The sequence below is a fragment of the Cynocephalus volans genome, chromosome 10, assembly GCF_027409185.1.
Source record: "Cynocephalus volans isolate mCynVol1 chromosome 10, mCynVol1.pri, whole genome shotgun sequence".
Classification (NCBI taxonomy): domain Eukaryota; kingdom Metazoa; phylum Chordata; class Mammalia; order Dermoptera; family Cynocephalidae; genus Cynocephalus; species Cynocephalus volans.
Genome location: NC_084469.1, coordinates 24,969,702 through 24,987,663, shown reverse-complemented (window position 1 = coordinate 24,987,663; position 17,962 = coordinate 24,969,702). Strand labels below are relative to the sequence as shown.

At 37.9% G+C, this 17,962-nt stretch overlaps 1 protein-coding gene across 3 annotated transcripts; it reads right to left on the bottom strand.

Moving 5' to 3' along the window:
• Window positions 1-1,124: 1,124 nt before the first annotated feature.
• Window positions 1,125-16,736, bottom strand: WSB1 (WD repeat and SOCS box containing 1). Of its 3 annotated transcripts, XM_063110212.1 has the most exons (9): window positions 16,436-16,736; window positions 11,846-12,014; window positions 11,085-11,353; window positions 9,261-9,392; window positions 7,193-7,293; window positions 4,746-4,918; window positions 3,606-3,719; window positions 2,507-2,614; window positions 1,125-2,254 (listed from the first exon to the last, which is right to left on the bottom strand). In XM_063110212.1, the coding sequence occupies exons 1-9, from the start codon at window positions 16,473-16,475 to the stop codon at window positions 2,095-2,097; spliced, it is 1,266 nt and encodes a 421-aa protein (XP_062966282.1). In that variant the 5' UTR covers window positions 16,476-16,736; the 3' UTR covers window positions 1,125-2,094. The 3 variants fall into 3 exon arrangements, 2 of the variants coding, with proteins under 2 accessions (XP_062966282.1, XP_062966284.1); XR_010024591.1 differs by lacking the exons at window positions 1,125-2,254; window positions 2,507-2,614; window positions 3,606-3,719; window positions 4,746-4,918 and adding exons at window positions 5,332-5,474; window positions 6,166-6,341; XM_063110214.1 differs by lacking the exons at window positions 1,125-2,254; window positions 2,507-2,614; window positions 3,606-3,719; window positions 4,746-4,918 and adding an exon at window positions 5,332-6,341.
• Window positions 16,737-17,962: the final 1,226 nt, after the last annotated feature.

The window sequence follows — 17,962 nt, the reverse complement described above, 5'->3', positions numbered from 1 at the left end:
TTGCATTGGCTTTCAAATTTACAACCTGCACCCATACACATTTTTAAATCCCTTAACAATCAACTATGTGAACTTCCAAATAACTTCTTGGTAGAAACAAGTCTTTAAGATCACACATGGCTAATAAATGTTTTGCTTATTTTGCCTTCTCAAAAGACCCAAACCACTAGATTTTTCTTTTTTTGGATGGCTGGCCAGTTTAGGGATCCAAACCTTTGACCTTGGTGTTATATATCTGTGCTCTAACCAACTGAGCTAACCAGCCAGCCCTAGATTTTTCTTTTTAGAAAAATGACCAGTAAGGGGATCTTAACCCTTGACTTGGTGTTGTCAGCACCACGCTCTCCCAAGTGAGCTAACCAGCCAGCCCTATATAGGGATCTGAACCCGTGGCCTTGGTGTTATCAGCACCACACTCTCTCAAGTGAGCCATAGGCTGGCCCATTTTTCTTATATCTACTTTAACCAAGTCACCAATATCACCCTCTGCAGAAACATACAAGTTTTCTTAAAAAAAAAACAAAACAAATCCATTGTCTTAAATGTCCCTTAGTACAAAATATTTAGCAATAATCCAGTAGATGGATTTCTTAAAAACTGTTTCACTTGCAGAGGTTTTGACACATGCCCCACCCAGCCCTACTCCCAGAAACGAATACATTTTTGTATGAGGCAATTCTTCCTAAATCAATATTTACTATCTAAATCAGTGTCCCAGAATAAAAAAACGCTTCCACTTTACAGCAAAGATATATACTGTGGCTCTACTGAAGCAATATATACATGTCAGAACTAAAAATTAGAAAAGCAAGAGTCCATTCAACACATAACAAGTTCCCCTAAAAGATCATATTTTTCTTTTGCTTAGTAATTTTCCTTTGTTCTAGAGCTTTCCTATGCTTGTAAAATAAGCAGTTCTATAACATGTTCCCCAGAATAAATCAGTGTAAAAGTTATTGCATTCATGAAGCACTGAATTAACTCTAAAGTAATGCCTGAGTCTGGCGCTATTTCTTCATTACCCTTTTTGCTTAATTTGCTTGTGGTTCTTCATCATTCTTACGATGGAGATAGACAAAAAGCACTAAACTTTCTAATATATTTAGGAAACACTTGCAATATACTGGTTTTTTACAAGTCTTTAATTAAAAAACTCAACAAAAATATATAATCAAGCATTTTACATAATGCATACATTCTTAATATCTGCAGGTAAGATAAATAACAGAAGGCAAAAGCAGATATACTGTATTGCTTCTCTTTGGCAATTCACCAATATCATCCACTGCAGAAACACAGAATAAATGTTTTTTTAAAAAAAATCCTTAGTCTTAAATGTCCCTTAGTACAAACAAAATATTCAGTAATAATACAGTAGATGGATTTCTCGAATTGACTAAAATTTATAATACTTTATACCACGGGGTAAAGTAGCAAGCTGCTTTCCAAAATAGCCCACAGTGGTATTGGGGGGTGGGTGTGAGACACACACCCTTTTACTAGTTATATCATGGATCTGCTGTTTTTTTAACGTCAAATTCAAATTCCACCTCTCAGATGCCGTTCCTAAGGAAAACAAAACCCTTTCCCTATACAAAAACTTGTGTTTCACTTGTAGATCAGTTTGACACGTGGCCCCCCAACCCCCCAGAAACAAATACATTTTGTATGAGGCAATTCAGCTTTCCTAAGTCAATATTTACCATCTAAGTCAGTGTCCCAAAATAAAAAAATGCTTCCACTTTACAGCAAAGGTACATATTATGGCTCTACCGAAGCAATATATACACGTCCAAACTAAAAATCAGAAAAGCAAGAGAGTCCATTCAAAACATAGCAGCTTATATCTAAATATTTACATGCATGTATGTTTTCACAGTTAGATCTTTAAAAAAATTTACATGATATGTTCAGAAGTATTTCTCCTAGTCTATAAATATTTTAAAAGCTCAACTAATCAAAATGCAGTAGAAGAATGTATCAAATTAAATAAATTTTCTAAACCTTTAAAAACAGATACTTAAAGTCAGTAAAGCTTGAGGTTTGTGTAAAGTGTATTCTGTCAGTCCCTACTACTAGGGAAGGCAAAGGCTTCTAAATATGATAAGAGAGAAATTCCAAAACTTTGGAAGGAATCGGCAGCTCCTGGACTTCTTGGGTAGGCATCACTCTTCGGATAGACATGCGACATAAATGTTGAAGGCTAGGGACTTGCTTTGGAGTGGCCCAAAAATACACACTTCCATCATGTGTCCTAAATAGAAACAAAAAAAAAAGCACAAGCTCAGTCACCAAAATACATATATTTCAACATCCCTACAGCTCAAACAACTATCATTCAAGGCTGTGTATGAAAATCGCAAACTTCACATGAAAATCTAAATAAGGAGAGCTAACCAGTGACAAGGTAATAGTATTATGAAGAGCACTTCTGGGAGATTTACTGACAATAAACTACTTTGCCTAAAAGCCACCTCAAATAAAGAAAAGAGAAGAATATATTTACCCAGCAGCTAAAACACTGCCATCAGTAGAAAAGGCACAGCAAAGACCATTGCTCAAAGGTGCAACTTGTACTGGATAATCCTCATCAATTCTCCAGAACCTCACCATTCTGGAAAAGAAATAAATTATCTAGTGAATATCTAGTAGGAAATTAAAGGTAAAAGCAACTTTTAAAATTCAAAAAGCAATGTCTCTATTCTGAGTCACAAATTATACACACAAAAATCACTGTAACAGGCAATTATTTTAACTTGCTTTATAAAATACTTTATGGTCTGTATCAGTTGATAATTCAGAACAACTCACATTTAACAGACTACAATGCACAACTGCGCTCCCTTCCCAGTATTCTATAATGTTCACAACTGGAAGCTTTCTCTTATTTTCTTACACTAACACCACAATCAGTATCCAATCTGTTTAATTCTCTAAGACATTTATAAAGCCTTTTCACCTAGCTAGTGTGTGTCTAGGAAAACACAGCAGAGAACTAATATTCAGAATCTATCTGTGCGAACAAGAAAACAACGGTTGCCAGCAAATAAAAAAGAACTCTTCCCATATGTTTGCTAACATTCTGGAAAGATGATGATGAGCCACTTTATGAACTGATGTGACAAACTGCTCAATGCTACATCCATGAACACTGTATGATAAAAGTGAGAGACAATGGAACGGCTACAACTAGTTTATGCTTCTTACCAATAAGCAGCACATCTCATGCATGTGACATTTTATCTCATACTCTCATTTGCATTCGATATAAATTACTGTTTTTACTATTGATTTCACTTAGAAATTTCCTTCTGCTTCAAACTTTACATTACTTAAAAAAAATCTGTGAGCTGGGCTAAAGTTGCCTAAACTAGTGAGACAAGAAACACAGGGAAAGGTATACATTATCTTTAATTTACAGGGATACTGTCCAAACCAACATTAAGACACACCAACATCTCCCAAAATCTTGTCTAGATAAAGACATTAAAACCCTAAGTGCAGAAAGGCTTTAAGGCTTAAGAGTGCTTTCATTAAGTAGAAGGATAAAAGGAAATCTTTAAAAGGTAATAATACATAAGTCAAGCTATAATTCACACACTTACTTGTCATCAGCAAGGCTTGCAATATGCAGTCCATCATGACTAAAAGATACAGATCGTACCCATCGGTCATTTGCTCCTCCAGCAAATATTGGTGTAGGTGGGGGAAACAGGTGCCTGAGGTCAAATACATGTTTCCAATGGATATCGGTCACTTCAAGAAATAAAACTACCCAGGTACAAAGTACATCTGTCTTTGAATACAGTTTAAAGTAGCTTTAATGAATACAACTGAGAAGACTGAGTAGGGCTGACATATCCAAATTAAATGAAAGAGACCTAAAAAGAATGACTAATCTCTTTTTAACAATGTGGTTTAAGACACTAAGTCTAACATTGGTTTTAACTATTTTTCCTCAACATAAAACTCTAAACATAATTACGACTTCTACAGAGAGTTGGGTACTCTTATTTTTTTATTTTTTAAAAGATGACCGGTAAGGGGATCTTAACCCTTGTCTTGGTGTTGTCAGCACCACGCTCAGCCAGTGAGCAAACCGGCCATCCCTATACAGGATCTGAACACGTGGCCTTGGTGTTATCAGCACCGCACTCTCCCAAGTGAGCCACAGGCCGGCCCTGAGAGTTGGGTTCTCTTAAATAGCAAGACCTGTACCAAGAAAGCCAAATTTACTTTTAGAATTTGTATCTACTTCAGGGCCGAGCCCGTGGCGCACTCGGGAGACTGCGGCGCCGGAAGCGCGGCGACGCTCCTGCCGTGGGTTCAGATCCTATATAGGACTGGCCGGGGCACTCACTGGCTGAGTGCCGGTCACGAAAAAAAAGGAAAAAAATTAAAAAATAATAAAAAAAAATTTAAAAAATTAAAAAAAATTAAAAAAAGAATTTGTATCTACTTCAGAAGGAGACAAGAAATCTATGGTTACTGGAGATGGTGGGGGGGAAGGGAGGAGAAGGAGAGGGGCTCGGGAGTTTGAGTAAGAGAAAAATAAATTAATTTTAAAAATGAAAAAAGAATTTGTATCTAAAGCTTTGTATTATTCAAGCACTTAAATAATACCAAAATTTTAAATTATGAAAGACTGTATTTTTAGGTTTCATGTTAGTTATTCTAATTATTCACATACCTTATAAAAGTCTTGGAGATAAACTATAGACTAAAATAGTTCATGCTATACCTACCCAAATTCCATCAGAATGTCTCCATTATGTGGATCCCAGATATATACTCTAGTATCGTAAGATGCAGTAGCCAGTAATGCTCCATCAGGAGAAAAGTCACAAGCTACAACATCGTGGTGATGTCCTTCTAGTTTCCGTATCATGGTATATTTATCCATATTCCAAAGAAAAACCTGCAATAAAAAGGCAAATGTTATAGCTTCATTCAGATACACAGAGGACAAAATGGCACATCTTAAACTAAAACTGCTAAATTTAATTAAGATTATATTAAATTAAACAATATAAATTACGAGTAATTTATCAGCACCGCACTCTACCGAGTGAGCCACGGGCCGGCCCTCAAATTACGAGTAATTTAAAGAATATGCTCAGTGTCACAGTCGATTAAAATCAGTCTTTAAGTTAATTAAAGCAGACATGCAAATTCTATTTCAAATGTTTCTGTTAAATGTTAATTAAAAAATAAGACTAAACATAAAATAAAGGCAATGCAATTTAACCACAAAATTATACTGAAATCCATTTATTCCAAAAACTAATTAACTAAAATATACAGAAATAAATAGGGTTAAGTACTACAAACCCCCTTTCTCTTTTTTCCATAAACTACCAAATTTTAAAAAAATATACAGACAGAAAACGTAAGGTTAACAAATTGTTACTCCATTGGCATCTCCCTTTGAGATAATCACTTGTTTACAATAGGCTTGGGTCACCAACGTGAGCCTAGGAAGAGAAACAGATACTGCAAGCAAAGAGAATTTTCACAGCCAAATGAAATTTCTTTGGCAAACAACAAGGATGTTAAATCACATTACAAAATGAAAATGCTATTTTATAGAAATAATACAATTACAACATTTCTGTGAATCAAGATTTACCAATCTTATTTTTCCCAAACTGATCACAATCATTAGTCATTTTAAGTATAAAACAGTTAAATTACTTGAGAACAAGTTCACATAGTTTTAGATTCTAAAGATCAGTAGTTAGACTGTGCAGAATAGCTCTAAGTAGGATTCTAAGGTTTACTTCACTCTATTATATTAAATGTAAGCTTGAAGGTTTGTAATAATCCTAATAAGATAATCTCTCCTCCTCTTGGAGTAAAGCAATCCTTTTCGCTACTTTTTTTCTGCACAGACACAATATATTATTTCCAAAGGAAAGGAAGTACAAATTTTAAACTGGATCAAAGACTTAAGGTATGTCCAAAGAATTTCAAAAAACAACACAGAGAAACCATTTGCAAGCCAATTACTTTACATTAAATTGGTTTCACTTGTTAGACTCCCAATTCCATCAAACTGGAAGATCAATTTACTAGGAGGAGTCAGTGGATTTCACCGTGGGGGAAATTATTTTAAAAAAGAAAAAAAGAAAGAAAGAAAAGCAGAAAGTGGACATCGACCAGCACCTGTGTACGTACAGTACACCTTGCAGCCGAATGCAAGGTTACTTCATCCTACGGTAAAGGTCGCCCCCAGCCCGGTAGCCAGAGATGCCACTCTTTCTGCCCAGCTAACACCATTGTGCGCCTGTGTGCGAGTGGTGCCAGCATAACCTCAATCACACCAATATTGCTGCCACCACCTGTGACAGGGAAAGCAAGAAGCATATGGAAAACACACAGCCTAAAATAGCAATGTCAACATCTAGCTTTGTTCTTCTTATGATTGTTAAAGAACTAAACTGTTCTAAACTCCCAACATTAGCAACTATCATTTTAACATACTTCTTGGCTAAATAAAATCATTTTAACTCGCCTCCCACACCCCCTTAATTCAAAGTGTATTGTGTTCATCAAATGTATTTGGACTTCAATCATTCCATAAATACCCGAAGCTATTAAGGTCCCTTTAACTATACTAACTCAGAGCTGGTAAACAACTGAAAGAGAGTTCATCAATAAGCATACCCCTCTTAAGAGTCATTTTACTTAAGCTGTCTTTAGGAATGCTATGTGAGACAGATAATATCAGAGTTCACCTACAATTCATTCTAGGACATACATGAATGCTATTTTTATTCTTATTCAGTTTTTAAGTTACTTTTTTTCAGTTAAATGTCCAGGACCAGCTGGGACTCAAAACTTTAAAAACAGCAAACTGGACAAAAAAAATAGAACAACAAAGAAAATAATTAGCAAGGGAAGTCTTAACATATGGACTAGATCTTTTCTATAGCACATAAAATTTCCTAGATCTTACAAAAAATAAATTTAACACACCCCTCATTTTATGAATATAAAAGCAATCCAACCTCTCACTTCACAATCAATAACTATTTATTTAATTTGCTTCATGCAAATTCTTCCCCATCATGAAATAAAACATTTAAGATGTTCATGACACCGAGCACAGACGTAATTACTTAGATTTAAAATGATTATTCACACATTATAATCCAATTCACAATAAATGTACAAGAACTTTGACACATACTGCTTTATTGGCTCCAACTGAACACAGCATAGAAGAGTCAGGAGAGAACGCACAGCTATACACCCAGTTCTGATGCCCCCTCAATACTTTCATCATGTTCCCTAAACATAAAGCAATATCTGTGTTAACACAAGAGTCCATTTCAAATAAGTAGTACTTAAAAAGGGCAATAAATCACGGGATCACAAACTTTTACAGCTGAAAGCAGTTAATCTATAAGAAGGGTTGGCAATATACACCAGCTGCTTATTTTTGTAAATAAAATTTTACTAAAACATAATTATGCCCATTTGTTTATATTATGATACTAAGGCAGAAGCAGCATGATCCATAAACCTACAATACTTAACATCTTTATGAATTCTTTTAGTCCTGAGCCACCCGAGGTGGGAAAGGGGGAGGGGGAGAATAGCAATAAATTGGTAAAGGGCCACAAAAAGTGATTACATTGTGTAATGCTGAATATATGGATATTCAACACCACACCTCACAGATATATACAGTCAATTATGTTTCAATTAAAAAAGATAATAATTCTTTTAGTCCAATTCCCTTATTCTACAAATGAAAAAACTGAACCACAGCAAGGTTAAGAGACTTGTTGGACATCTTCAAAATGCCTTTTCATTCTTCTTCCTTTTTGATTACCTACATTCCACTCCAAGTCCTTGTGTATGATACTCACAGCACACAACTATGTTTAAGTATATTTAACTCTTAGTTTTATAAATATTTACTCAGTGCTGACTACATGCTAGGCACTATGCCAGGCACTGAGGATACAGCTGTGAGTAAGACAAAGTCCCTACTCTCTTGGAGCTTACATTTTTCTGAGCCTACATTCTTAAAACATATGCAGATAACTGAAAATATGTTGAGATAAGCAAGCACCATCTGACATACAAAAGAAAATTAAGGGGGGAGGGGCAGAGGAGGAAAAGTCATGGACTAATGGGTACAAAATTACGCTGTCTACCCTAAGTGAATCATTGTATAGCATATGCATGTATTGAAACAACATACTGTACCTCACAAATATGTACAAGTATATGTTTAAGTATTTTTATAAAAAGTGGAAATGAATTGAGTAATATCTATTACTGTTAAAGTTATTAAAAATGGCCGAAAAAAAATTAAAATTAATTATCAAATTATTTTAACTACTGGGATCCCTTTGTCCCCCACAGCTAAGCAGAGAACTGATAAGATGCAGAGGAGGTACACCTCATGGTTTGTTAGCATATTATTTTATTAAGCAATGGTTACTATCTATCAGCTTAAAACGCCCCCAAATCTGAGCGTTTTGCTTCCTACTATATTCAATATAAGCTATATTACCTTCAGCTTCAGGTTGTCAGCACACCAACAGATCTTTAAATATCAGGTTTTAGTTAAAAATGTAACTCTTTCATTAGGGGATAAAAAGGGAGAAGAAATGCTCATCTCTGGTGCTCTCCAACAAGGTAGCCTCTCCACAACTTTGTAATAAGTTTCAGAAAAAGTTGAGTACATGACACTGACATACCTTTCTATTACATTGGAGGGTAAATCTTTACTTTTTTAAAGGAATTTCTTCCTTAACTTATCCAACTTGTTATGCTTATTAGCATTTACACGTTATAAATTATGATATGCAAATCATGTTTTAATCTAAACTTTATTAGATTATTAAATTATATCTGCTTGTTACTTCCAGACCTACTTAAATTTTCACTAAGCAAATGCAGGAAGTTAATAACCCTCCCTAAAATAAAGAAAACTAACACAGACCGGTTCATATACAACCCTAAAACTGATCCAGATTTTGTCTTCAAATAATTGATACAGATCTGTGTGGTTAGTTTCTGAATAATATCAAATTGCTGACAGTAACTGCTGGTTCCTATTCTAGATGACATTTGGGTTTTTGTTTGACCTATAAAGGGAAAGGGACAAAAGGATTAAGCAGGGAAAAGGAAACTTTGATCATATGCCATTTTTAAAGTTAAATGCCCCGGATGCTCCCAAATACCCCTCAATGGTAATATCAAGAAATTAATCCTTTTGCATAGCCTTGAAAAAGACCTACCATCATCTTTCAGGTCCCACACTCTGAGAGTTTTGTCTCTTGAAGCTGACACTAGGATCAAGCTCCCATCTGGAGCAAAAGTTAAATCTCTGACCACTTCAGTATGATCTACCAAGTTAAGGAGGAGTTTTCCTAATGTGATGGGAGGAAAAAAAAAAAAAAGACAACATTAGTACTTTTTATCAGCTTATACTTTTGAAAAATAGGGTTGCTCACCATTTAAAAAAAGAATAGAAATTCTTGGGCACCTCCTTAGTTTACCAAGTATGAAATTCCTTACTTATTACTGCTATTATTGTTACCTTTAAAGATTCACTGTTTACATTATTTTAAAATAGATTCCTTCCAAGATAGCAAAACCGAAGTTTATTAGAAATTAAAAAGGAATTTCTAAGATGTAAACAAACTCCTAGGTCGAGTTAATCTCATATCAAGAAAAACCCCTGCAGGGCTAGCCGGTTAGCTCAGGTGGTTAGAGCATAATGCTGATAACACCGTGGGCCCAAGGGTTTGATCCCTGTACCAGACAGCCAACAAAAGAAAAAGAACAGTACCTACATTATTATCATTTTCTAAGTCTTTAATAAACAGCACAATTATTTTATTTTATTTTTTTAAAGATGACCAGTAAGGGGATCTTAACCCTTGGCTTGGTGTTGTCTGCACCACGCTCAGCCAGTGAGCCAACGGCCATCCCTATATAGGATCCGAACCCGCGGCCCTGGTGTTATCAGCACCGCACTCTCCTGAGTGAGCCACAGGCTGGCCCTAAACAGCACAATTTTAAAATGTAAAATCAAATCATTCCTCTGCTTGTATTTCTTTGGCCTTGAGTTACTAATGGACTGTCAAACCCCCCAAACTATCCCACAATAACCTTAATTTTTGTACATAATCCAGTAGGAAAAATGTACTTTATTTATCTAATACTAAAAGTTTTGTTTTCTAGGAAAATCTGTGTTTACCTTAAATTTTTTTCAATAACCCAATCAAATTTTGACTATCCCCATTCAATGTTTGTATCTTTTTTTTTTTTTTTTTTTTTTTTTAAAAGATGACCGGTAAGGGGATCTTAACCCTTGACTTGGTGTCGTCAGCACCACGCTCAGCCAGTGAGCGAACCGGCCATCTGTATATGGGATCCGAACCCGGGGCCTTGGTGTTATCAGCACCGCACTCTCCTGAGTGAGCCACGGGCCGGCCCCAATGTTTGTATCACTTGCTGTGTTCTGATATACAGATTGTTTTAATGCTCATTTTAAAAAATCCTTTACATTTTTGAGTACATAATATATGCAGACACTGTTTTAGGCAGTGAACAACACATTTATTTTTAACTGCTCAAAGAATTTAAATTCTCAACCTATCTAGTTAGGCTTTAGATAAACTGTTACTAAAATCTCCCAAAGGCTAGATAATGATTATTAAAAACCTGATTTGCCTTGAAAGCCTCTAAGCTATCAATCACTGAAAAAGTATGTAAGAATACACCTTGCTATTTGAGTCATAAACTAAATTACTAGTTCATAAGTGATAATTAACTAAAACATTCCCTAGACATGCCCTTCCTCCTACAATATTCTCTGAAGAGTGATCAAGCATTGTGAACTCTGTATTACAGTTTCCCTAAATTAAATCCAAGAGCTGAGGAAGATAATATTTGGGTCAACTATAAAGACAGACACACACACACACCATGAATCCATACCTGCACACACACACACACACACACACACACACACACACACACACACACACCATGAATCCATACCTACACACACACACACACACACACCCACCCACCCACCCACCATGAATCCATACCTGTATATACATCCCATATTTTGATACGCCCATTGTTTAACCCTGTGGCAAGGAGTAGCTGATCTTGTCCAAATTTGAATCGATGCCATTCTATGTTTACACAGCGACTCTGTTTTTCTGGAACTGAAGATCCAAAAGCAAGACTCCAGACTATATCGCCACAGTCTATAATATGTTCACGAGGCTTATTTTTCTGACCACCATCACTATTTTGTCTTGACAATCTTGAACTGTTTGAATTGGTAACGTTTTTAGTGCCATGCAAGAGACTGAGGGGAAAAAGTCAGATTGAAATTGAATTATTATTTATTCTGGGGACTACTAGACAAAAAGCAGGGAAAGATTAAATTTAGTATAAGATACATTTTAGAAATATTTTCAGAAAATATTCAGACTCAACGAACACCAAGCAAAGAGATCATAAAAATGACACAACACAATATATACACTAACAAGGCACAATTAATCTTCCATTTAATACACAGAAAAACTTATAAACATAAATATTTGAGAAAAATCCTGTGACATATAAATAAGGACAGACAATTCTAAACACAAGTTTTCCAATAAATATTCTGCCTATGATTAAAACATATTTATCTGCACTGGCCAGCTGCCAAAAAACAAAATCTGAAAAGATAAAACATACATACAACACTATCTATAAAGGAAAAGCTTAAATATAAAAATGTTTTTATTACCCCACACAGAGAAAATGGCAAATTCCACAACAAAATATAAAAAAGAAAAGAGAGTCTTACAAGTTCTTAAGGCACTGGGACCACGGAACAAGCTTTACTGTACGATGTCCTTGTGACCAAGCAAAATATGAACCATCTGGAGCAAAAGCAACAGTCCAATTTTCATGACCACATTTCTTGTCAAAAGGAGCTGCTGGAGCTAAAAGTTCACCTATAGTACGTGCTCTCACTAAAAGGAAAAATAAAAATACAGGATATCATATATTACCAACAATGAATTTGAGACTGCCTCCATATTACTTTGGGATTGAATTTTTCCCTTTTCTTTGCAGACAGGATATATAATGAGTGCTGCTTCCCACCCTCTAAGGAGAGAGATGCAGTATGAAGACCCCACAAGGATAATAACTATCTTCAAGTTTTGGTAAAGTGATTTTCTAAAATCTCCCAATGCAAAAGTTTAAGAAAGTTTCAATTAAAATATCAGTCAAGTAATAATAACATAATGACCAATTAGGGCTTAGCAACTATTGGTCCCAACTTTTGTACTGCATTATGTTTTCACGAAATTACTAATACTTAAAATGCAAGAGACTAAAGTTACTTTGCAAGAAAAGTATCTTCCTAATTTAAGTTTAGCTTACAAAAACCATAAACCACTATAAAATATAATATTACACAATTATTAAAAGGAAAGCACTATAAAATGGTTGATTCAAACATGAATATCTTATCTTTTGCAGGCCTAGGTCACAAAAAAAAAAAAACCACAAACCCCTCAGAACTAGAAGAGAATTAAAGGTTGTCTTGTCCAACCTCCCAACCAGTGCATTTGTGATTCTCAAACAGTGGCCCTCAAGAGTCTTCCTAATGGGCCACAAACTGACCCAAAAATAGAAATACAAAAAAAGAAACAATTTCATACATTTTTAATGTAAAGTTACTTAAATATTTCATTCATAACAAAAATTGGTGTATTATCAGAGTATATGGAGAATATTACTTCCATATTTAACAAAAAGTATAACCAACAATCTCCTACTGCAATGTGCACATGCAAACAACCGGAATTTCCTCAACTTGGGGAAAGGATCTTCTTTATCAAGGTATCAACAATACTGTCTTCGGTTAATCTTGATTTCAAGTTTTGCTATTTTTCCTTTTTTAAGTTATTGCCAGTTTAGCTTCCCTATCATCCATTTTGTGGTTGGTTGTCTAGTCAACTCCACAGTGTATGATAATGTGTTTTTGGCTTAAATTTTCTTTTCCAACAACTAAACTTTAATTATATACACACAAACCCCCAAGATGTACTCCATTCAGTGACAGTTGCAGTCTGAATGTGCGCTCCATCAATAGCTAGTAACACCAGGCATATGACAGGTGCTCAGTAAATATTTATTGAATGAATATGAAAGCACATGTATAAGCTCCCATTCTTAAGTGATTTGAACATGTTCCTTGCTCAATTAAATACATTAACAAGTATTATTTAAAAAACAAAAACAAGACCCTTGAGAACAATTTTTCGATGATATTCATTAAGAAGAATACCTAATAAGGCTTATTCTATTTTGGTATAGCTGAGATGATCAGAAATTTTTCCTTTTAATCACTCAAAATCACTCTCCTACCACTCCACTCACTTAGTCCTGATTATGACCTAAGAGAATAAACCTAAGCCTGCTCTCATATTACATCCATATACTGTATACTGAAGACAACCATGACATCAGCAACTGAATCTTTTGGCCAGGCTACAATATCTCTAATTCTTTCAATCATTCCTTAGGTTACATGGTTTTAAGTCCATCCCCCATCTTAACTTCACCATACTTTTCTGGATAAATTCCAAATAGCAGAGGCCCTCATCACTAAACACAATACTTCAGGTGTGGTTTCAAAGTGACAAAGACCCCCACCCACCCCAATAGTATTGAAACAGCATAAGGAGGGGCTGACCAGTTAGCTCAGTTGTTTAGAGCACACCCACAACACCAAGGTCATGGGTTTGGATCCTCATACCAGCCAGCCACAAAAAAACAAAAACAAACAACAACAAAAAAAACGAGTATAAGGTGATATCAACTTTACTAGCAGTTACATAACTTCCTTAATACAAAATTCACAAACTGAAGGCCTGTCGAATGGTTTTTTAAATATACAAATGATGTCAGAAAGGGCATGCTGCTCCAGGTTTCCTTACATTTTTTAAGACTACCAGTCTTACACGGTCATTTCACTAGGGTTCTTTATATGCATGGCTTCTGAATTTGCAACCCTTACCAAAATCTTTCTTTTTGAGTTTTTTAAAACCCCTAAGTTTTAGGTTAAAAAAAAAAAAAGGCAAGCTCACAAATATGGGAAGCGAGTTTTAAAATTCAACTAAGAAAAGGGCAAGCATTATCTTAAAAAGAGAAAGCCCCTAGTTAAACTGAGAATAACTTATATTAACTAGTATACAAGGAACAGACCTTGCATTCAACTTCAAAAACATCTGGTAAATTAGACTAGCTCTCCCTTAGCAACATAGGCAAGACTAAATTTCCCATAGAAGATATTTTTTTAGTCTTTATTTTAAGGTTACTTTGCATTACTCTTCTTTTAACCTTGGCCACAATCATGAAATTCCTCTTGTATAAAGAGTGGTAATAAATTAACTACTACAAAACTGGTCCAAATAGCAAAGACCATGAAATAATAACCTAATCTATTTTCGAATATATAGAAATTCAAGAAATGGGATCATTATAAAAAAACTGCCTATACATTACACTGTCACAAGTATTTTACTAATAACTGCCCTGACTGTGTTTCCCTGCTGGTTAACAGGCATATCAAATGAGTTTTGCACTTTAACAGAATGATTTAAGCACTTTACATAAATGCTTCTTGGTACAATATTATAAACCTGGCATCATAAAAGCACTTCGAAAAAAAAAAAAGTTCTAAGTTCAACTTTTATTACATTACCTGCAACTGTTTAATGTTAACACCCTAAGAAATGTATGATTTAATGACTTTGTATAAGGAAAAAGCTGCCTGCCAAGGGAAATCAGCCACAAGATACAACACTACATTATTAATATCTGTACAGTAGTAAAACATCATCTGAGTCACTGCTGAACCAAGCAAACTAGATTTAGCTCCTTCATCACATTCTACCCTGCAATTTCATAACCAGAAAGGGATGATCTGTGGCAGTGCCTTTTGAAAGAGGGCAGGAGCTCAAGGCAGCAACTCCCTGTCTTACGGAAGTCTTTAATCATTCATGGAATCTTGCCTCTATTCTCAGTATGTACTTGAGAAACCAAACTTGGCCTGGCAAAAATTAACACCCGAGAAAAGTGAAAAAGTTAAGTCCTTACAGATACAAAACTATAAAGAAAAATAAATGTTTAACCCTGTATCCAAATACTTCAAAAAAAGAGAAACAGTTAAAAACTGGATACGAATTTTGTGTTCTCTCTATCTTTAAAAGAGTTATTAAAACCAGGGTTAAAGTCCCCTCCTAATCAGCCATTCAACCATATCCCCCTAAGAGAACAAAAGTCCAGAATCCTAAGAGCTGTTTCTAGATATAAAAATTCACCCACATACAGGATTATAGGGCGTTTTGGCTACTTCAGCTTCTCCCCTTCTCTAGAAATACCTCCTCTATCTATTTAGTTAAGGCATACATTTACTTCAAGAGCAGGAAAATGCAAAGGGCTCTGTGCTCAGCGGCCACTGCCAATTTTTATTTAATACCGTAAAGATCAGTGCTTTCGAAGCATATCAATCAGTGCACAGCACCTCAACATTCCCCAAAGCTGTTCCGGTTATTTTACTTTAAGAGAGGATTTAAATAATGTGAGGCTCTTTCAACTGAGCCACTGAGTAGGTCTGGACGCACAACCTTCGACGCTGATCACCCTGTTTTCAGCGTGGCCAGGCTAGCCACTAAGCCAGAAAAGCCTTTCCAGAGTTTGCTCTTCTGTCACTCCACCCAACCACTCTGTTCCTCCCATGTGTCTGAAAGATAATTCTGAAAGTCTCCTCCCTGGATCGCTGCCTTGCTTAAAGCCATACCATTTTTCAAATTACTTTGTCCAGGCTGCTGGCACATTTCTCATTTAGAAGTGGCTGGTATCCATGAGGACCCTCTCTTTTTACTGCAGCTCAGAACACACAAGTTTACTTTTCCCATTTTAAACTTAACTTAGAGCCCCCGAGACTTGCCAGTAACCCCTGGGAATAACCCTTCCCTGCCCACCCTACGCCCAAGCAAGCCCTGAGCCAAGAGAATCCCAGGATAAGGGCCCTGCGACGACCTCTAGTGAAGAAACCGCGGCCCGGGCGTGGTGGGGGGTTGGGGGCCGAGTGCTCGCCCCGGCCATACAGTAACCGGGAGACCGTCCGGGTCGGCCCCGGGCTCGCCCCTGCGTGCCAGGCGCACAGTGGACGCGGCACCAACGTCGGCCCCTCACCACCGCTCCCCGCCGCAGACACCCACCCGCGGGGCCGCTTCCTCCTCTTCGCTCAAGGGCTCGGCCCCGTCTCCCTCGAGCTCTTCCCTCCGACTCAAGAGACGCTTCCTCCCAAACCTCCTCCGGGGAGTCCCTGCCTCTCCTCAGCCCCCGCGCGCTCACCCACAGCCCCATTCCTCACCGATCTCTTTCTCGTTGACCCTCGGGGGAAAGCTGGCCATCTATGGGTCACCGTCTGATTCCGGGGACACGATGCGGACGCAACGACAGAGAAGGGAACGGGGAGTGCTGAGGGGCGTGACACCGGCTCGTTTCCGCCCGGGGACGGAGGGAAGGGGAGGGGCGGGGGCGGTAGCTGCGGCTTCTGTTGACGGCCCCGGGACAGCTCCGGCAGGCCTCGAACCAAACTAGAGTGTCAAACACAGACAATAGACTTACGCCCTGCCTCCCGCCTACGGACCAAGACAACCCGCCCAACACACTCAACGGCAAACGAGACACTGGAGGCAAAATGGCGGACTGCCTGGATAATATCGGGGCGTCGGGGGCGTGGTTAATGACGTCAGAGACCACGGCCGCGCCCTCCGACGTACGGAACGTGACGGCCGGGGCGGGGCGCACGCGGGCGTTGTCTGGGGGCACGTGTGAGGGAAACCAGGAAGAGCGCGGAGGCTGAAGAGGACCGTAACCCGGTGGGGCTGCGGCCGGACCGCCGAGGACGGGTCTACTGACTGTGCTTGTAACCCAGTGGCGTTTTTCCTGCCAGGATGCCCCAGCGTGGCATTTATAAGTCGAAATGCCTTTGAAAAGGGCAAGTAGAGAATTGTATAGTACATATTAGTCCACAGCTGAAAGAGTGCATGGAATTTAAACTGGCTGAACCGAAGGGAACAAAAAAGGCATTTCAGATTATAACTCGATGTGGCCACCTCCCCTGCGCCCAGGTGCTGGAGAACTGGCGCGACGGCACTGATGACAAAGATAGGATGAGAATTAGCATCCTTGTGCACCACCTGTCCTGCCGTGATTGCTCTGACATGCGCCAGCGGTTTTAGGAAGGGCCGAGGTGAACGGGCCTGGGGAGCAGGGAGATGACCCGGGCATGATCGTGACCGCCGCGGGGCCTCCGCAGGCTGCCTTTGTCCTGGCTGGTCCCTGCAGCCAGGCCTGCCTCTGCCGGTGGTCAGCGGAGTCCGGCCTCTGATCAAGGCAGATCTCAACTGTGTCAGCTCAGAATCGACCCTTCCTCCACCGGAGGCCTAGGCCTCTGGGGGGCAGCTAGCACACGTCAGAGCTGATAAATGTGTCCTGGTCTGCCACATGCCAAGTTGGTTCCTGTTTTTTGATAACATATTTGCATTTTAATGGGCCCTCCGTGTGGATTCTAAACCTTATTCCGAAAGAGGACATATAAGGGTGGGAATTTCAGGCATGCCACAGATACTCATGGGAGACAGAGGGAGCTGCATAGCCAGACTCTTTGGAGAAATCTCAAATAACACCACGTAGGACGTGTCCGCGTCATCTTTTTCTTTGCGTACGTGTACAGTTCTTCAAGTAGTAAAATGTTTAATAAATATAAGAAATCATCCCACTTTCTCATTTTTCTTTATGACTTTGTTACCTTCAGTCAACACATTTATTGAAGGCTTACTCTGTGCCAGGCACTGGGGCTAGTTGTTGAATATTTAGAGCAGAACAAAAGAAA

Bases quoted from the DNA above. Each gene is read 5' to 3' on its own strand.
- WSB1 (XM_063110212.1), bottom strand. From the start codon at position 16,475: ATGGCCAGCTTTCCCCCGAGGGTCAACGAGAAAGAGATCG. The intron at 4,919-7,192 runs GTATGTGTCAAA...TTTTTATTGCAG, and splicing joins CAGTTGGAGCCAATAAAGCA to GTTTTTCTTTGGAATATGGA. The intron at 2,255-2,506 runs GTAAATATATTC...GTTTCTATTTAG, and splicing joins GGCAGTGTTTTAGCTGCTGG to GACACATGATGGAAGTGTGT.